The sequence below is a fragment of the Megachile rotundata genome, chromosome 3, assembly GCF_050947335.1.
Source record: "Megachile rotundata isolate GNS110a chromosome 3, iyMegRotu1, whole genome shotgun sequence".
In the NCBI taxonomy this organism is placed as follows: Eukaryota; Metazoa; Arthropoda; class Insecta; order Hymenoptera; family Megachilidae; genus Megachile; species Megachile rotundata.
The window spans coordinates 9,086,725-9,109,569 of NC_134985.1; the positions used below are offsets into that span (position 1 = coordinate 9,086,725).

The 22,845-nt window shown below is 34.7% G+C and overlaps 1 protein-coding gene and 1 long non-coding RNA gene across 3 annotated transcripts in view; one reads left to right on the forward strand and one right to left on the reverse strand.

Moving 5' to 3' along the window:
* The window catches only part of GluRIB (Glutamate receptor IB), a 377,596-nt gene extending 355,820 nt beyond the window's left edge, over positions 1-21,776 (forward strand). For both annotated transcript variants that reach the window (XM_012288273.2, XM_076529680.1), the window contains 5 exons: positions 3,628-3,826; positions 4,397-4,641; positions 7,541-7,787; positions 8,690-8,764; positions 17,367-21,776. In XM_012288273.2, coding sequence (XP_012143663.2) covers positions 3,628-3,826; positions 4,397-4,641; positions 7,541-7,787; positions 8,690-8,764; positions 17,367-17,441 — 841 coding nt within the window. In that variant the 3' untranslated portion in view covers positions 17,442-21,776. The remainder of the gene's footprint in view (positions 1-3,627; positions 3,827-4,396; positions 4,642-7,540; positions 7,788-8,689; positions 8,765-17,366) is intronic.
* The window catches only part of LOC143264111 (uncharacterized), a 404,244-nt gene that overhangs the window by 80,807 nt on the left and 300,592 nt on the right, over positions 1-22,845 (reverse strand). The window lies entirely within an intron of this gene.

Here is a 22,845-nt window from a genome sequence, read left to right on the forward strand (position 1 = left end):
GGTACAAGCAAACGGGGCAAAGTACATAAAGGCTTCCTTTTAAGTAGCGACAGGTCAACCGTGCTGTCTGCTAATAGGATGAATTGGAGGGAGGTGAAGCGACGGGGTTGAAGGGATAAGATTCAAAAGGTTCGTCGCTCTCTCGACGAGAGTTTAAAGTCTCCTGTGTAAACCTTTCGCAGTTCTTCTTCTTCTTCTTCGAGGACGTTGTATCGCGCTCGTGTCGTTCGTTGAAAAGAGGGCTACTTCTGTGTAATTAGCGACGGGGTTCGATTCAAGAAGCGGTAAAGCATAACGGAAGTAATAAGCGTTCCACGTAAACGACGCCTCGAGACGGCGGCTAATTGCGAACATTACAATACACTCGTACTATTTACTTTTGATTAACTTCCGAATTTTCGTGCGAAGTCTGTTTGTTGGCAGAGAGTTTTAGGTTCATGGAATGAATTGGAGCAACGTTTGTTTTTAATCGAATTACAAATGCACAAAGTGTTGAAAGAAAATTAATTAAACTTGATGAAAGTATTGATATGAAAGCAATTTTCATTTTGAAATAGATGGAAATCATGTATGAAAATCGCATATTCTATTACAAATTATGTCACGTATGAATATCACATATGCTATTACATGTTAATTTGATGTTACAACCATATATGCTATTATATGTTAATTTGATGTTACATATTCTGTTACATGTTAATTTCATATTAAATTCACATATTCTATTACATATAGATCACATATGTTAAAATCACTATTACATCTTAATTTAATGTTAAAGTCAGATACTCCGTTATATGTTAATTGATATCAAACTCACATGTTCCATGACATGATTAGATATTAAAATTGCATGTTAAACTACATATCAATCATTTAATAATTAGTTTCTTCAATCATTGCAATAAACCTATCTTCACATTAACTATGATATATACATTCTTCCAAATTATAATACTCCACATACGTATGTCAATCTACATATGTCAATATGTCCACATGTGTCAGTCCATATATGTCAATGCACATATGCCAATATATCCACGTGTGTTAATCCACATATGTCAATCCACATATGTCAATCCACATATGTCAATCCACATATGCCAAAATGTCCCCACGTATCAATCCACATATGCCAATATGTCCCCACGTATCAATCCACATATGCCAATATGTCCACATGTGTCAATCCACATATGTCAATCCACATATGCCAATATGTCCACATTAGTCCACATATGTCAATCCAAATATACCAATATGTCCACATTAGTCCACATATGTCCTCCACTAGTTGTGAGACACCCTGTACTCCTCGAAGCAACATCAAAACACATGTTTACAAACGAACGAGATTTACAACAACGCTATATTTCCTCAATTACGTATACTTGGCAGTCCATCACTAATCACGATATACCAAAGCGACCTTCAACGCACAAATCCCCATTACTAACCACCAGATAGCACAACAAAGATAACCTTTAAGAGTGTGATTTACGAGGCTGAACAGCAAAGGGTTCAGGTACATGGTAATTATTGTTGCAAATTCCTTCGTTTAAATTACAACCGCGTACCGGATAAACGACGATTATAACCGGCTGGCCGGAATTATCACAATATAATCGGATTACGTTTCGCAGCGTATCGTGCTCGATGTAATTTAGAACGACTTCGTAAATCGGCACCGCGATTAGGCCAACAACTCATTTGAATGAGCGTGTCGTGCCAGGGAGACCCCGGCTTAGAAATTTCCTTAACGACACGCGCCGACCAAGGCCGAATCGTGCGTTTATGAGCCGGATAATCGTTAACGTGGATAACAATTTTCTTTAGGGTCGATATGTTACCCTAATTTTATTAAGTTGCGTTGACGAGTCTGTTGACGTGATGTACTCGGAAATTTTGGTTCAAGTGTGGGGGGTGTTGTTTGACGATGGAGTTATGTTGAAATGGCCTTTGATGGGGAGATTGTTTTTTATGGGTGAAGTAGAGAGCTGAAGTAAGTAGAAGGTTGATGAATTTGGTCTGTTAGAGAGTTGGATATTTGAAAACTGGGAAATGAGGTAGAATTGGAAAATTGGGAAATTGAGATAATTGAGAAAATTGGGAAATTGGGAAATTGGGAAATTGGAAAATAGGAAAATTGCAAAATTAGAAAATTAGAAAATTAGAAAATTAGAAAATTAGAAAATTGCAAAATTGAGAAATTGGGTAATTAGGAAATTGGGAAAGTGGGAAAGTGGGAAGTTGGGAAATTGATAAATTTGGAAACTTGAAAACTTGGAAATTGGAAAATTGGGAAATTGGGAAATTGGGAAATTGCAAAATTGCAAAATTAGAAAATTGGAAAATTGAGAAATTGGGTAATTAGGAAATTGGGAGAGTGGGAAAGTGGAAAAGTGGGAAATTGGGAAATTGACAAATTTGGAAACTTGAAAACTTGGAAATTGGAAAATTGAGTAATTGGAAAATTGGGAAATTGGGAAAATGCAAAATTGCAAAATTAGAAAATTAGAAAATTAGAGAATTACAAAATTGCAAAATTGAGAAATTGGGTAATTAGGAAATTGGGAAATTGACAAATTTGGAAACTTGAAAACTTGGAAATTGGAAAATTCAGTAATTGGAAAGTTGAGGAATTGGGGAATTGGAAAATTGAGGAATTGGGAAATTAGGAAATTGCAAAATTGCAAAATTAGAAAATTGGAAAATTGAGAAATTGGGAAGTTGGAAAATTAGAAAATAGAGAAACGACAAAATTGAAAATTAACCAATTGGAAAATTTAAAAATTGTGAAATTCTCCCAACTAAAAATTTAAATATTTCATCAACATAAATTTCCAAACTTCAAGAAATACCTTAAAATTCATCGAAAATCTCAAAATACAAAAACCTTAATAATTATCAATACAAAACTATAGAAATTTAGCAACTTCATCCAAGTACAGATTTAATGCAGCTACAATTTAAACATTTTTTACAAGAAATATAAGCTCACACCAGGAAATACATAACTCCTATATGCTAAAGTGTCTCATAAATCGTGAAAGGAGCAATGGCCAAGAATTCGCAACGTTTCAACCACTTGATGACTTGCTCTCGATTAATTTACATCTCGCAGTATCCACCCTCGCCGTGGTAGCCTTCTTGATTAATGGTTTAAATATTCGCGCCACGGCGATATGAATTGTAAATTTTGGTGGGAACCTTCTGCCTCCCCAACATCCGTAGTTTCTCTCCACGTCTGTTATGCTTCTTCTTTCTTCCTATTGTAGGACTTCCTGGTCCTTGATTTCGGACAGGACCCCATGTTTCATTACCAAACACTGTTGTATCTTTTGAACAAACCGTGCAATTTCATTATTTATTTATTGTACAGGTTGTTTGGTATATAGAGGTATCAATATTTTCATTCAAGTATAATGTTTGGAAAAATCTAAAATTTCTAACAAAATGTAAAAAATGTAAAAATGTATAATATAAAATTTCTTCTTAAATTTTGAAAGTTTAAGATCATAAAATTTCATGGATTTAAAATTGCAATATTTTATGATTTCAAAATATCGAAAGAGTTTTATTGTAATTTCACTAAAACAATTATTAAAATTGAATTTGCAGATCGATATCGGGACGAATCGTCGGCAGTGTATGGTGGTTCTTCACCCTAATCTTGATCTCGTCGTACACTGCCAATTTAGCCGCGTTTCTAACAGTCGAAAGAATGGTGGCGCCGATTAACTCGCCGGAAGACCTAGCTTCACAAACGGAAGTACAGTATGGGACACTTTCGCATGGATCTACTTGGGACTTCTTTCGCGTAAGTAAAAAAAAATTGAATAAAAACTACAATAAAATCTAGACTAAAAATACTAAAATAAAATATAAATGTATTGTAACATATGTGTAATCATATTATCTGAAGATCCACATTTTAAAGTGAATATAGTGTGCAAGCATGATTCAGAAAAGAATACTGTTGTGAAACGCAAGAGGATATAATTAAATAGACACTTCTTATAATTTTGTAATTGGAATAAAATTAAACAAGACACTTCTGATTTCTTACTTTGAATATAGTTAAAGAGACTCATTTCCTAATGTTTCATTTCGAATATTATTGAACAGGTACTTTTTCTAATTTTTTTTTTATTCAGATTTAATTAAACAGACACTTCTTCTGATTTCTTAATTCGAATATAATTGAAGAGACGCTTTTTGTAATATTTTAATTCAGATTTAATTAAACAGACACTTCTTCTGACTTCTTAATTCGAATACAATTTAACAGACACTTTTTAATAAATCTTTTAATTCAAATACAATTAAATAAGAAGAGGTTCTAATAACTTGATGTCAGTTGACCTGATGTATTTATATTTTATGACAGAAATCGCAGATCAACCTATACAGCAAAATGTGGGAATTCATGAATTCTCGGAAACACGTGTTCGTCAAAACATACGACGAAGGAATACGAAGGGTCAGGACGAGTAAGGGTAAATACGCTCTCTTGATCGAGAGCCCAAAAAATGAATATATCAATGAAAGGGAGCCTTGTGATACGATGAAGGTTGGGAGAAACCTTGATGCCAAGGGTTTTGGGGTGGCGACGCCGCTCGGATCTCCTCTCAGGTAAATTACTATTTCTTTCAAAATTTTGACTAATTCTTACTTCCTTTGAAATAAAAAATCATTTCTCCTTTTTACTATTCTATCGAAAATATTTGTTTGTCTTTTCTAACTGAAGTCCTTTGTTGTCTTTTTGAAGCATTGCATACATAGAATATTGTATCGTTTTTCTGAAACGTTTGAAAGGGAAATGTTTCAAGTAGAAAATGCTTGAATAAAAAATATTTCACACAGAAAATATTTCAGTGAAAAACGCTGAGAATAGAAAGTATTTCAATAAAAAATGTTTCAAATAGAAAATATTTCAATATGAAATGTTCCACATAGAAAATATTGATTTATACAGGGCATCTCACAACTAGTGTAGGTCCCTGAAATGGGGGATAGCTGACGTGATTCTGAATAAGATTTCCCTCTGCAAAAATGGGGTTTGAAGTTTCGTTTTTGAATTATTAAGGAAAAACACGGACTAATCAGAGCGCGAGGATTACGCATGCACAGACGCGAGAACGGCAGCTTCGGATAACGCGTAGTTATCCAACGCGTGGTAATCCAACGCGTAGTAATGCAACGTGTCGTAATGCAACGCGTGGTAATCCTACGCGTAGTAATCCAATGCGTAGTAATCTAACGCGTACTAATACAGCGTGTGGATATCCAACGCGTAATAATCTAACGCGTGCATATTCTACGCGTAGTAATCCAACACGTGATAATGCAACACGTGGTAATTCTAAGCATAGGAATCTAATGCGTGGTAATCTAACGCGTAGTAATCCAGCATGAGGATATCCAACGCGTAGTAACCCAACGCGTGGATATTCGACGCATAGTAGTCCAACGCGTGGTAATCCAACGCGTAGTAATGCAACGCGTGGTAATCCTACGCGTAGTAATCCAATGCGTAGTAATCCAACGCGTACTAATACAGTGTGTGGATATCCAATGCGTAGTAATCTGGCGCTTGCATATTCTACGCGTAGTAATCCAACGCGTAATAATGCAACGCGTGGTAATTCTAAGCGTAGGAATCTAATGCGTGGTAATCCAACGCGTAGTAATCCAACGTGTACTAATACAGCGTGTTGATATCCAACGCGTAGTAATCTAGCGCGTGCATATTCTACGCGTAGTAATCCAACGCGTAATAATGCAACGCGTGGTAATTCTAAGCGTAGGAATCTAATGCGTGGTAATCCAACGCGTAGTAATGCAACGTGTGGTAATGCAACGCGTGGTAATCCTACGAGTAGTAATCCAACGCGTAGTAATCCAACGCGTACTAATACAGCGTGTGGATATCCAACGCGTAGTAATCTAGCGCGTGCATATTCTACGCGTAGTAATCCTACGCGTAATAATGCAACGCGTGGTAATTCTAAGCGTAGGAATCTAATGCGTGGTAATCCAACGCGTAGTAATCCTACGCGTGGTAATGCAACGCGTGGTAATCCTACGCGTAGTAATCCAACGCGTAGTAATCCAACGCGTACTAATACAGCGTGTGGATATCCAACGCGTAGTAATCTAGCGCGTGCACATTCTACGCGTTGTAATCCAACGTGTAATAATGCAACGCGTGGTAATTCTAAGTGTAGGAATCTGATGCGGGGTAATCTAACGCGTAGTAATCCAGCATGTGGATATCCAACGCCTAGTAATCCAACGCGTGAATATTCGACGCGTGGTAGTCCAGCGCGTAATAATCCTCGCGCTGATTGGTCCGCGTTTTTCCTTAATAATTCAAAAATGAAGCTTCACACCCCATTTCTGCAAAGGGAAATCTTATTCAGATTCGCGTCAGCTACCCTCCATTTCAGGGACCTACACTAGTTGTGAGACACCCTGCATATTTTCTTCCACTAAAAGCATGGGAACTATGCAGGCAAACGGAAAATATTGTGTGCGATTAAACTTGTTTTTTCTTAAATTAGTAAATTAGTAAATTAAATTAGTAAACTTTCATATAAACAAGTTCCATACTTATAAATTATTTACAAAAGAGTGTATATATGATTTAGTCCGAACCTCAAATTTTCATTTCACATAATCGAATTCAGTCTTTATACCACTATACCAGAGTTTGATACATACGTACTTGATTATCTCACGATGAGCTCTATACAAAAAGCTCTAAATAAAAGACCAGTCAGCTGAAAGAGTGTAATATGCACAGATTCAATGGATAAAGTTCGACCTATTTCTTCCATACGATCGCTTAACCAACAGCGTTTTGTGATCGTCAGAAAGCGGATAACTTTTTGAAATCCTGTCGCGCTGCATCGAAACTCGGCTCAGTTAGCATAGAAAAACTCCTACACCCATTTTACCGTATCATTACCTCTTAATAATCTGCTTCTACATATTCTGCTCAACTCGGGATTCAGTTTCGTTTTACTTCATCACTCTATTCTGCTCGAATAGCACTTTTCAATTCTTTATTTACGATGAACTTAAACATTTTTCGTGATATTTAAACAATAATTTTTGCCCTTTTTATTTTGTTCAAGAGTAAACGTAGATGTCTCAGAATTTTTTTAAATTCAATGTGTGATTACATTCGTGTTAATTCAAATTTGATGAAATTTGAAAGAATTCAGTACCTTCTCATATCTGTTTACAGACATTTACTTTAACAATTTATACTTAATAACATTTTATTAATACAATTTATATTTAATAAGAAAAGTAACATGTCTTTACAAGTTTCGAAATTCTTAAATTTGTTCGCGTCTATTTAATTATTTATATTTAATGCAACTTTGTTAATATCGTTTATATTTAATAAGGGAAGAGAACCTTTGCAACCCATACGTGTAACTCATTATTTGGACAACTATGATTATTCTAGTTCTAATAAATAAAACAGTAGTGTCAGTCGTTAACAATCTTAAAATTACAGGGACCCCATAAACCTAGCGGTGTTATCGTTGAAAGAAAATGGAGAATTGACAAAATTGGTGAACCGATGGTGGTACGACAGGACAGAATGCAGACACGGTGATAAACAAGATGCATCCAGAAACGAGTTATCCCTCAGCAACGTTGCGGGAATATTTTATATTCTTATCGGTGGTCTGCTTTTAGCGTTAGCCGTTGCTCTATTGGAATTTTGCTATAAATCACACACTGAAGCTACTAGAGCGAAGGTAACGATATCATTTCTAAACGTCACATAAATTATTACTCTAACAAAGAAGGATACAGTATCACGTTAATTAAAATTTCAAAATTCAAAAGCTTTGAAAATTCCAAATTTCTAAACTTCTACTCCACAATAGCAAAACTCCACAATTCCAAAATTCCACAATTCCACAATTCCACGTTCCCAGAATTCCATAGCTCCGCAATTCCATAACACAGCAGTTCCACAATTCCGTAATTCCACAATTCCAAAATTCCAAAATTCCACAATTCCAAAATTCCAAAATTCTAAAATTCCAAAATTCCACAATTTCACTATTCCACGTTTCCAGAATTCCATAGCTTTGCAATTCCACAATTCCAAAATTCTGAAATTCCAGAATTCCAAAATTCCACAATTTCACATTTCCAGAATTCCATAGCTCCGCAATTCCACAATTTCACAATTCCATAACACAGCAGTTCCACAATTCCACAATTCCGTAATTCCAAAATTCTAAAATTCCAAAATTCCAAAGTTCCACAATTCCACAATTCCACAATTCCAAAATTCTAAAATTCCACAATTCCACGTTTCCAGAATTCCATAGCTCCGCAATTCCACAATTTCACAATTCCATGACACAGCAGTTCCACAATTCCGTAATTCCACAATTCCGCAATGCCACAATTCTGAAATTCCACAATTCCACAACTCCAAAATTCCCAAATTCTCAAATTCTCCAATTCCGAAAATTCCAAGATCCCCAAATTCCAAACCTCCAACAATACAGAATCCTGTAACTATACAATTCCAAAATTCCTGAACTCATATGAAAAATTGGGAGGACGCAGATTAAACGTGTTATACATGTATAATTTAAATCGAAAAAATATAGGATAAATTAGCAATGATCGTATTTTTCAGATTCCATTATCGGATGCGATGAAAGCGAAAGCCCGATTGACGATCGGTGGTGGTCGAGATTTCGACAATGGCCGGGTAAGTGACGCGACGAACCTTTGCCACCCTTAGATTTCTCGTATCGACAATTAGTATTAATCAGAGTACATAAAAATTGAGTTGGGAAGAGATTAGGGGGCACGAAACGAAACACTTCACAGATGTATATGTACATATTTCTTAAAATTCTGACTGTAACAAAGAATATCCTCTTATAAAGACATTAAAAAGAATTACATAGATAATCCAATTTTTATGAGACATTACTTAAATTGTTATTGTACTATATATAATAGTAGTAAATAATTGCTTTCAAATTTAATAGAAAATAAGAGAGCTATATATAATGTTACTGTAACCTAATAGCAAATAAATATTTTCATTGTAAGCTAAAATCAAATAAAATGCTCCCCATTGTAACCTTAATACTAAACAAGTGTTTTTACTATAATATAACAATAAGAAGATACTTTTATTTTAAAGAACAGTTGAACAAATCCTCCATTATGACCTAAATAGTAAATAAATATTTGTCCCATTAATATGCGACTAAATAAATTTTCTCATAATTCTTGAAAATCATATTGAGAATCATAGATTATTCATAATTTTAGAATAAATGAGTTTTGTATTAGTGTATTTATATTGAAAGAAGTGTTTCTTGATTTGCCCCGATCTCCAACCAACAATATCGATGTATCGTGTAACATATGCTCGTAACGAGGTGCATTATGCACACTCGTGCAATACAACGACCAATACATACATACGTATACGTAGATACATTACAATAGAGTACGTTTGGCATGCAGTTAGCAGCGTGTAAGTAAGTGTGCTGGAAAGGCGATCGATTAGCGGGAATTTCGAACGGTTTATGGAATTCTCGAGAACGGAGTTGGGTATCGACAAATGATCGAGCACTGTAATTCTATTCCAATCATTTCCAGACACAAGTTACGAATATTTTGTTTGAATAATTCTTAAATAAAATGAGTGAATACTTTATTGTAAATGAGTAAAATGATTTATGTACAGGTAATATGATGATGAATGCTTTAGTTGAGTAATCTGCGAATAAAAATTGCGAATAGCAGATAACATTTTGATTAAATAAATTTTTTATAACAATTGTAGAATATAGCTGGATTATGTAACTACAGATATTATGTGTTTTATAGATTCTAATTTCCAAGTTTGTAATATTTTCAAATTGCTTTAGCAAGTTTTCTTTGACAAGTTAGATTAACACTCAAGTTTTTCAATCTTCATATTTTCAAATTTTTGAATTTCTAAATTAGTTAAGTTCTCAAATTTTTAATTCTAAATTTGCCAAATTCTCAGGTTTCAAATTCTAAATTTGCTAATTTCTCAATTCCCAAATTCCAAATTTACCAAAATCTCAAATCCCAAATTTCAAATTTAATAAAATCTAAAACTTCAGATTTTACACTTGCCAAATTCTAAAATCCCAAATTCCAAGCTTACTAAATTCCTAAACCCCAATTTCTAAATTTGCCAAATTCTCAACCCCCAAATTCTAAATTTTCCAATTTCTCAATTTCCAAATTTCAAATTTAGCAAAACCTCAAACCCCAAATTCCACACTTGCCAAATTCTTAAATCCCAAATTCCAAGCTTACTAAATTCTCAAACCCCAATTTCTAAATTTGCCAAATCCTCAACCCCCAAATTCTAAATTTTCCAATTTCTGAATTTCCAAATTCCAAATTTAGCAAAACCTCAAACCCCAAATTCCACACTTGCCAAATTCTTAAATCCCAAATTCCAAGCTTACTAAATTCTCAAACCCCAATTTCTAAATTTGCCAAATTCTAAATTTTCCAATTTCTCAATTTCCAAGTTCCAAATTTAGCAAAACTTCAAACCCCAAATTCCACACTTGCCAAATTCTTAAATCCCAAATTCCAAGCTTACTAAATTCCCAAATCCCAGATCCTACATTTGCCAAATTCTACTACCCTAAATTCTAAACATGTCAAATTCTCAAACCCCAATTTCTAAATCTTCCAAACCTTCATTTTCCAAATTCCAAATTTTCCAATTCCCCAATTCCCAAATTCCAAACTAACCAAAATCTCAATTTCCTAATTCCTCAAATCTCCAAATTCTACCTTCCCGCAGACCCCAATCCAAATTTCCAATTTGTCCATCAAACCACTACCCAAAAGTTAACCTCCCCAAATAAACATCACCTATTCTCCAATAATCGCAACTAACGTGCAATTTTCATTTCCCTATTACTCAACCCAAAAAAAGAGTCTCATTATTCTCATAACAAAATGCCCACCTCCGTTCAAAGGTAGACACGATCGACCCAAGGGCGATTATCGATCGTGACCGATGCTTCGTGTATACCTAGTCTATAAACGAATATAGATATACGTATATTATATACATTATATATAGATAGATATTATTATATACATATTATATATACATATACGTACATGCGTGCGATGTGCGGCTGGCTGGATGTGTTGCGCTCTTTTCTACTTCTATCTATCCATCCTCATCTTTATCTTTTCTCTCTGTTTGTATAATCGATGGATGCAGAAGACGTAATTTGCTCGTTTTGCGCGTTTCGTTCTACTTTTGTTTTTGTCTCTAGTGGTACGGACTGCAGAGTTAGACGGAGGATGCATGCGCCTTTCCCGGGACCATAAGTGAGTACTATAGCCTTTAATTTTAAATCCCGATCGTTCTACGTATCGTTTAGTGTGCCCTTTTTTCTGTCCTTGCTATTTACATATCTTTCGTTTAGGTAACTCAACTATTAGGTTGTTGAATAGGAATGGTCGATTTGGAGAATCTCGTTATATTGGCGAATAATTTTTAGAGTGATATTTTGTACTAAATTGTTACTTGGTATGTTATTTAATTAATTGGTACGTTAATACTGTCAACTTATTTATGAATTATTATTGGTAACTAATTTATAAATTAGTGTCTGGAAATTTATAAATTAATATTGTCAACTAATTTATAAATTATTATTGTCTAAAAATGTATAAATTAATATTGTCAACTAACTTATAGGTTAAGTCATTGATGCTAACTAATGTGTGACAATTTGAAATTTTCAGTGTATGGCACTAGAAATTCATTTTTAAACTAATGAAGGCTTCAGAATTACATTTAAAAATGCATTATAAATTGTATATTTAATTGACTTTGAATTATACATTTTTGGATGCATTTACATATGTACATTTTCTAATGAATTTAAAAATATGCATTTATTGAAAAATTCAAAAATGTACATTTTGTAAGAAATTTAGAAACTTGTACTTCTTCAAATATTTCAAGGTTACGTTTCTTAATAATTTAACACAACAATAATTTAAAAATATAATAAAATAATAATGAGAAAATATAAGTTTGGAAATATACTACTTTATAAAACAAAAGTAATTCAAAATAAAGAAATGGTTTCATATTTGAAAAATTGATTTAAAAATTCTGCTTCGACTCACATATTATTTCATAAATAATAAACAAATTAATAATATTTATGAATATATTATCACATGTTTAATTCTTCTAAAAATTGATCATTTCACACACAACAGCCTTCTAGTTCCATCGCCATTAAAAACAAGAATTTTTCAATATTTTCAGATCATTATCAAATTTTTCAGTGTCGTTCATTTTCCATCACATCGTTATGTACATATTTTTGCATTTTGGTCGTGCACATAATGAAATATAAAAACGATTTTTATAAGTTAGGTTATGTATCACTGACTTAAAAATTATTTTGTACGTTCTATTTTATATTTGGTACGTTCTATTATACGTATAATTCATATTTTTCGCAATGATTTCCTGTAATAAAGGAGGGATGATCACAATTGAAGTTTATTTCTGAATCGTGTTCAATTTCATCCAAACATCGATTAAAGTCCTTCTACCTCCTGCTTTCGATCCATGATCTTTTGTTTACCTTTACCTTGTTTATGACAGCTTTGTATATAATGAAAATGGCTTAAAGTCGCAAGAGAAGCATGGCTTGAGGTTATTTAGATGAGAAATGATTTGTAGAATCGCATGTCGCTTTTGAACAACTGTTATGCTTATGTATTAGACCACATTTACACCGCTACTTAAAATACGAAAAACTCGAGACACCTATACAATGATGAAACTAATATTTCCAAATTTTCAGATTCGTATCTTACGGCGAATAAATTATTGGAATGATGTGATTTGTGTTAATACATTTTGTTTTAAGGAGGCTGGAAAATTCCGTGCTACCAACTGAAGATTCTTGAGAATTATTTCAGAAGTACCGGAAGTTTGAAAATTTGTGATACTACATTGGTTTCGATACACTAGAATTTTGAGGATTTCAGAGAATTTTGTTTGAAAGAAATTTAGAAAGACAAAGAAATTTCAATGAATTCTGAAAAAGAAAAGTTTAAAAAATACAAAAAAATTTTGAAGAAAAAGACAACATTCTTTAAATAGTAAAATTCATTATTGAAAATTTAAAATTAAGATTTATTAATTTTGACAAATTAAGAATTAATTTGTTGTTGCGATTGAAATTTGTGGAATCTTGAAGCTCTGAAATCTTCAGAATTGTCAGAATCATTCAGATATTAGTAGAGAGTTAACGATTTTAATTTGCTATGCTTCCACAACTAAATCAATCTTAAGGCTGCAATTTTATATCTAATTGTTGCAATTTTATTAAGGAAAAATGGCTTATTACACTTGTTGAGTTACTCTTCACAACTGTGGTTTTAAGGTATCGATTTCAATTTTCTTGGCAGACGAAATTCTTCTATGGAATGCAAATGGTGCTGATTCGCTTTTAAAAGACAGAACCTTCATTTCCGAAATGTATGATATAGAGGAAAGTTACTCGATATAGGGATTTTTTAGTGGAGGAATATTTCCAAATTTTGCATTCACTGTCTTTTAATAAATATCTTACCATTCGGGTGTCTCACTAGTGTAGGTCCCTGAAAAGAAGGGTAGCTGACACGATTCTGAACAAGATTTCCCTTGCAATGGGGTTTGAAGCTTCGTTTTTGAATTATTAAGGAAAAGCACGGACCAATCAGAGCGCGAGGATTATTACGCGTTGGACTACTACGCGTCGAATATCCACGTGTTGGATTACTACGCGTAGGATATCCACATGCTGGATTACTACGCGTTAGATTACCACGCATTAGATTCCTACGTTAAGAATTACCACGCGTTGCATTATTACGCGTTGGATTACTACGCGTAGAATATGCACGCGCTAGATTACTACGCGTTGGATATCCACACACTGTATTAGTACGCGTTGGATTACTACGCATTGGATTACTACGCGTAGGATTACCACGCGTTGCATTACCACACGTTGCATTACTAAGCGTTGGATTACCACGTGTTGGATAACTACGCGTCGAATATCCACGCGTTGGATTACTACGCGTAGGATATCCACATGCTGGATTACTACGCGTTAGATTACCACGCATTAGATTCCTACGTTAAGAATTACCACGCGTTGCATTATTACGCGTTGGATTACTACGCGTAGAATATGCACGCGCTAGATTACTACGCGTTGGATATCCACACGCTGTATTAGTACGCGTTGGATTACTACGCATTGGATTACTACGCGTAGGATTACCACGCGTTGCATTACCACACGTTGCATTACTAAGCGTTGGATTACCACGCGTTGGATAACTACGCGTCGAATATCCACGCGTTGGATTACTACGCGTAGGATATCCACATGCTGGATTACTACGCGTTAGATTACCACGCATTAGATTCCTACGTTAAGAATTACCACGCGTTGCATTATTACGCGTTGGATTACTACGCGTAGAATATGCACGCGCTAGATTACTACGCGTTGGATATCCACACGCTGTATTAGTACGCGTTGGATTACTACGCATTGGATTACTACGCGTAGGATTACCACGCGTTGCATTACCACACGTTGGATTACCACGCGTTGGATAACTACGCGTCGAATATCCACGCGTTGGATTACTACGCGTAGGATATCCACATGCTGGATTACTACGCGTTAGATTACCACGCATTAGATTCCTACGTTAAGAATTACCACGCGTTGCATTATTACGCGTTGGATTACTACGCGTAGAATATGCACGCGCTAGATTACTACGCGTTGGATATCCACACGCTGTATTAGTACGCGTTGGATTACTACGCATTGGATTACTACGCGTAGGATTACCACGCGTTGCATTACCACACGTTGCATTACTACGCGTTGGATTACCACGCGTTGGATAACTACGCGTTATCCGAAGCTGCCGTTCTCGCGTCTGCGCACGCGTAATCCTCGCGCTCTGATTGGTCCGCGTTTTTCCTTAATAATTCAGAAACGAAGCTTCAAACCCCATTTTTGTAAGGGGAAATCTTATTCAGAATCACGTCAACTACTCCTCATTTCAGGGACCTACACTAGTTGTGGGACACCCTGTATAAATCATAATTATTATTTACAGAATTACTAAATTACTGAATACAATTATTACTACAACATGTAAAAAGTTTTCTAAAAGTCTGTTTAAACAAATTTGCTCGCACATCTAGCTAGAGACAGATATTTTATCTCCCCAAATTCAGTAGCCTCCCCATATCAGACAACTTTCCTCTATATTGCAGAAAATGCAGGATGGTAGAACGACGACAAAGAACACTCATCGCACTCATCACGAAACTGAAAACACTGCAATTCATAGCACAATTACAGTTTTATCACGTTCACATAATAAACTACCACTCTAATTCATTCCTACTGTTCACATGTTTTTACAAATTCTTCACACGAATTTATTTGAATCGTTACTTTGACTGTGGATGTTTAAGCAAAATATGTAAACTGTACAACATATGCAATACAAAATGGCCATATAGGAAGAGGAATCCCTTGTCTGTACAGAAATGACCAAATTAATTTAAAAAACTTCCATTTTAATTCAAACTTTAAGTCAATCATTTGAACAAATTTCAAATGTCATAAACTTCACAACACACTACAAAATTTTCTCTGAGGTATCTTATATGAAAAAGTTCAATAAGTCTTTTAAAATATCATCTTTTGGATCACCAATACTGAACCAACCTGTATATAGCAATAACGAAGACATGGCAGAAGATCCCCGGAACTTATTTTGACCACTATTGGCTTCTGCACCAGAAACGATTTATCAATCTCTATTTCCCCTGTCTCATTCTCAGACAACCTAGCAACATTCTCGTCAAAAATAACCATCTCGTCGAACCTCTATCCATCGGCCATAAAATCGATCTTTACAACCACAATCTACTTTTTCTCTCTCTTGTTTTACCCCTACGTTTGAAGGTACAAGCTGTCATAAACATCCGCAGTTCAACCATCAATCACCAGGAATCGCGCGCCGATACAGGCTGATTCATAACATGTGCAACCATCTTAAAACCGAAACTGCAACCCATCTTGCTGACAAGAAGCACAAAAATAATGAAAGAGGTTCATGTAAATGACACGAAATTATTGCAGTTATGGACTTGTGATTTAGTAATTAATTTCATATTTTAATTAGTGTCACATATTAATAATCACTGATTATTGGAACGACAGGTGTCTTCGTAGAAAATGATTGATGTGATTATTTTTAACTGGGATTTGTATTTTGATATTGATAAATGATAAATAAGAATTTTCTGTTTCGTTAGGTTCTTTGGCTTGTAGGAGACATTTTATAATACTTCATTCATTTATTGATCATTACATTATTGTATCATTTTTGTATCAAGCTACATTATTGTATCAGACTGCAACATATGCGTCTACTTCTTTTAAGTGGGTCCACATGTTATGAAACGCTCTGTATAGTGACTTCCACGCTTGATGTCATTTGGAAGAAACTTTCACGCTGTCTTTCAGATCAAAGCATAATCTCATTACTGTGACTAGTATGACATTATTCTACTAATTACATTAATGAAATAAGAAGTTACTGTATTCTACTAATACTACTAACAGTGGATACATACTAAAGTTCTCATAATTATACTAAAAATGGTCTTCGAGTCAATCCTTTTATTATAGTCGCTTCTACAATTCTGGACAATCAGTCTGAAGATTCCAGTAAAACATGACTCTTGTAAAACAAGATGTCTGACATCATACTGATTAATAAACAAACATTTATGCAAAGTCTGCAAAGTAAACATATTGAATCCATAGTCTCAGATTACATGATTTATCTACATTTACACCTCGATAAATACATAAACTTCATCATGCATAAACATCACTCTTATTAATACAAACGCAGCTTACAAAGTTAGTCAGTAACAAGCTTGTATAACAAAATGTTGTATAACAAAAATACAATACACAAATGAAGATTCTGAGCTGTAGCTACATCATGTAACATTTCATTTTCATTAACAGTTCAATAAAACCGAAATCCGCGACCGTCCACCATAACCGTTCACTTTGGTTCCGCGTCGCGCTCAGTTACGAAGACCTGTACGAAGCTAAGAATGCTTTCAGATGACATCAAGCGTGCAAATCTCCCACGACTCATCTATTGTCACTATAAATGCATCAGTGTAACATGTTCATGGAATTTTGCAGTACTACGCTCCGGCAAACGCGATTGGCAATACCGAGGGCGACCAGGTACACAGCAATACGCATACCCAGGTGTAAGTTACCTGGAGAGCCCGAGTGAGTCGCCCGCCATCTCCTTGCCCACACCACCGCCGCCACCTGTGCTGGCGGTTCTACCTCCACCACCGCCACCACCGCCCAGAAGACCGGCTCGAAGAAGTGTCACCTTCGCGGAATCGCCGCCAAAGAGTCCGAAGAAGACGAGGTTCTCGCCGTTCCAGCGTAGACCCAGCATCACGTTGCTAGACATCGCGGTGCCCTGGACACCGGCATCGCCTCGTGTCTGGAGCGGTCGTATCGGCGACTACAAACCCGAGTACATCATCTAACGTGTCGATATTAACGACTGTTGGTCGTCAGGATTGTTCTTTACGGTGACGAGCGACGATCCTAACCTTCACCCGCAACCCTTCCGCGTTTGCCGATAGTCGAATGTTCGCGACACTTGATCTCTCGATCATTTCGGATGTGGTTCTCTTGTGGGAGTTGGGTATCTTTCTAAATGTGTTTGAGAACATTCTTAACGTTCAAACGTCTCCAAATTAAAAACTTCCATGATGTCCACATTCCAGAATTCCATCATCCTTGAAAATTTTGAAGACTCTAACTAATTAAATTCGAAAATCCCAGTATTAAAATTCGAAACCTTTCAAACCCCCTCTCCAAGCACCTCCCATGATATATGACGTCAAAATTACCCTCCGATAGAGAGTATATTATCTGTCAAAAGGAACGTTCCATTATTCACAAATAATATGATCTCAGCCAAGTATCATTCAAACGATATCCAACTCTGGAAGCGAATTCGATCGTTCTCACGATACATCATAGGATTCGTTGTTTTTCTACTTCAAGTTCCTCCACGCTCGACGCGTACTGCCATATCGTGGAAGATCGAGCAACGATCATTTATCAGAATCCTGTCAGGACGATCGATTCAAATACAAGGAACACATATAGTCCGTAAGCATGTATGTTCAGGACGTACATATGTCTATGATGTAGACACACGGACAGTTCATATGCACATATGTCTATGATGACATACAGTTCATACGTGTATCTGTGCTATACATATGAAGATTACATATGTACACATGTCTGTGGCAGATATACACTTCATACGTACGGTTATGTGTGTCTATAATATGCATTGTCATGGTATGGATATGTTCATACAGTATGGGCATGCAGTTCATATGTACACGTGTCTCTGATATAATTACATAGACAGTCCACATGTACATATGTGTATGAATGTCTATGGTATACATATGCAAACATATACATATGTCTCTGGTATAACCACATATATGAATGTACATATGCTACAGACATATAGTCAGTCTATATGTATATATGTAGTATGGACATACAGGCAGTCTATGCGTACATACGTCTTTACAGTCACATATGTCCATGTATGTCTATGATATACAGACATCTATGATGCAGACATGTAGTCAGTCTATATGTGCATATGTAGTATGGACACACTATGCGTACATACATCTATGATACATCCAAATAGACAGCACATATGTGTACACATCTTACAGGCATACAGTACATATGTCCATGTGTGTCTATGATATACAGACATCTAAAATGTAGACATATATTCAGTCTATATGTACATATGACATCGTCTACACGTGTCTATCGTATAGATACATGAAGAGTCCATACATGCATGTCTACGGAAGAGTCCGAGAAACCGTTCGAGAAACGCTGAGATGTGGTCATGGCTGGTTCGCGGGTAACCATGAAAGGGTCTTCGCTATTGACCGTGTTTGTACATTGTATATATATGTTGTAATCGAACGAACAGCGAGACGGTTTATAGAAACAGGTGACGAGAACAGGTCGCGAAATTCGATAGTAGAATTCGATGGTCCTGGGGTGGGTGCATGTGCAAATCGTGAAACGAACTGATACTCAACTGCCATAATTCCTTGTGGGAACGAGAGACCCTGACACACGCGAAACACTGAACACCTTTAACGTACACTCGCGCACATTATGTATATGTAAGTATCGAAAGAAGACGCGTCGACCGAGAAGAAACGGGAAGATTATCTTGAAAAATGGTGGACGAAGAGGTGCCAAGATGGAGCGGGTCGACCGTGAAGACACTACTATTATTATTATTATCATTATTCTGAGTATTATTACCACGTTTTTATTGTCGATTATAGTTGATTACGGATCACTGTGTACACCAACAGGTGCAAACTATTTTGTGGATCTCGCGAGGATGGATTTATTCGTTGCGCAAGATGCACCACTACTGAGCCGCGAATACGTTTTTTAACTGACAATGGTGTATAATTGCGTGAGTACTGCGTGTGTGATAAATGTATGCTGGGGTCAAAGTTGTAGAGGTGTTTGTCCAATTACTTTACACTTCTTCCAATATCTATTCTTGTGGTAATAAAATGACAAAAATTTTATGTAACCGAAGATAATTATTGTAACACAAACTTACAATCAATATTACAAAATAATTTTTTAAATTCAAAATTTATATGAAATTTAAAGTTTCTAACAATGAATACAATTTTTTACATATGCATCCATAAATTTGTACAATAATAAAAACAACAGAAAATATCAAAAATTTCCTGGTATTTTAAATTAAAGAAATTAATGTAATCAAAAATCAAAAATGAAAGTAACATAATCAAAAATTGTATATGAATCAAAAGTCTGACTTGAAATTATGTCTATGAAAAAAATTTTCTTGCCCAAAATTAATGGCAAAATTGATGGCAAAATTTCTTCACATGTCACAATTTAATATTGTTAAATTTTTAATGTGAAAAAAATTGTCATAATATTAATGAATCAAATGCGTATTAAAGCAGTCCTATTTCCTTAAAAATATTTATCAAAAATTATTAAATTTGTCGTATTTAAGAATTTTTTACTGTAACGTACAACGTACATGATTTTGTGATAATACATATGTATGTATATGTATGTACATACGTGTATAAGCAAATTGCATCCACATAGATCAGTCAATATATAAACTATAGACAAACACCCCTACGGTTTTCACCCCGTCGTATATAAATATAAATAAAGAATATAAATATATATATACAAATATAAATATAAATATACATACGTATAGATGTTTATTGAGAGAGAAGAATGAACGAAGAGCGTGTTACGAGGGTGTATGGGCACATAGGTTAACGATATCGTGTAAACGCATTATTAAGTACCTATCACTGCCAGTTCGCGGCGATCCGAGCCGAATGAACGTCGTTCTCTTCTTTTTTCGTCGAATGACACAATTTTTACACTAGCCACGAACAGGCTTCCTTGCGTCTTAGGATCGCCGTGATCTGGCTCGAGGAACAACGTTTACGGCCAAGGTTTTTCGTGCCAAAAGACGATATCTCTCCCGACAATCTAACGTCCGGTGCTACGAGCTACTCGAAAGAAACGTGAACCTTTTTCACGTGGAACGATATATTCTAAGATGGGGTCGTTGATTCGAATCGAAACGGAATGCTCGCCATTACGCGACAAAATTACGTCGGGTAGATTATTGGTGAGGATGAAGTGCGAGGAAAATGAACGGAAATTTCATAAATTGGGGTCTGAATTCTGATGTTCTGTGTTCAATTTTTCTGTTAAATTATTTTAAAGTTAACTTATATTCTGTATAATGCAATAGGTACGAAAGTGTATATCTCTGTATTTATTAGATTTATTAATTCAGTAATATTTTTCATTCATTTTAAATAATTCTCAGTAACTTTGAATAATTTTGAACAATTATTAATTGTTATATTCTCTGTTGTATTCTGTATTTAATGCAATAGGTAAGAAAATGTATATCTCTGTAATTATTAGATTTATTAGTTCAATAATATTTTTCATTCATTTTAAATAATTCTCAGTAATTTTGAATAGTTTTGAACAATTATATATTTGAAGGAAAACCATTCGGTGCCATTAGAAGTAACTTAGAAGTAATAGAACATTCAGCACAGAAAGTAAAAAATGTATAGAAGTAATCATGGTTAAAAGTGTTCTATTAATGAAAACTTTTATGAGGTATAAAAATTTTGAAATATCAAAAGAATATTACAGTTGAAAATCAAAGTTTCATAAGGAATCAAAGTTTTGTAAGGAATGTAGATAGAGCTCAATCAAAATTAAAAATCAAAAGATGGAGATTTTAGTGTTTGATTATTTGGAACTTAACTTAAATACACAGCAGCTGAATAAAATTTAAAATAAATAAACTGGAATATAATTTAACACAAATACATTAAATATGATTTAATTTAAATACACAGCAGCTGAATATAATTTAACATAAATACACTTGAATATAATTTAACACAAATACATTAAATATAATTTAACTTAAATACACAGCAGCTGAATATAATTTAATAGAAATACACTTGAATATAATTTTACATAAATACACTAAATATCATTTAACTTTAATACACAGCAGCTGAATATAATTTAACAGAAATACACTTGAATATAATTTAACACAAATACATTAAATATGATTTAACTTAAATACACAGCAGCTGAATAAAATTTAAAATAAATAAACTGGAATATAATTTAACACAATTAAATATGATTTAACTTAAATACACAGCAGCTGAATATAATTTAACATAAATAATCTTGAGTATAATTTAACATAAATACACTTGAATATAATTTAAAATAAATTAGCAATTGAGTACCGGAATTCATCTCATCTCAAACACGTATCATTTAAACAGACCTCGATTAAATATAATTTATCCTAATCAAACCAACCTCGAAACTAATTAATTTAATAAAAAATACCGATACCTGTGAAACGAATAAGCCCAGTGATCGTAGCACCGTACAAAGAGGAGGGGGAGAGATCGCAGAGCCAAATTGCATGTTGCGACGTATAAAACTATTTTTCTGGAGCCCACAGTAGTTAGCCCTATTCGTTCGAAGAAACAAAGAAACTGCCACAGAGCCAATTATTCCCCGATGAAATCTTGTTGTGATTGTTCAGTTCCATGCGATCCTTTCGTAATATATTTATTAGGTTCGCTGAACAAAGAAAAAACAAGTGAAACCGTGAGATCGAGCCGAGCGAGTTTTATACGTGGCAGCGACGAGACCGATTGTACCTATCATATCGCCAGATTTTCTTATTACGACTAATTGTTATTTATCACTGGTTAATAACGATAGACGATGCGTATATCGGGTACGAAAGCCGTTCGATACGTTTCGAGAACGGCGAGGATGAGAAACTCGAGAGATGTCTTGATCGAAGGCCGCACGTGTTCTCGCGATCATTTTTGTACCGAATGATCGAGTCGATATTGTATCGAGTATTAATTGAAATGATTACCGTGAATTACACAGGTGATTGTCCGTATTAAATTTCATTGATATTTGCAGAAAATGA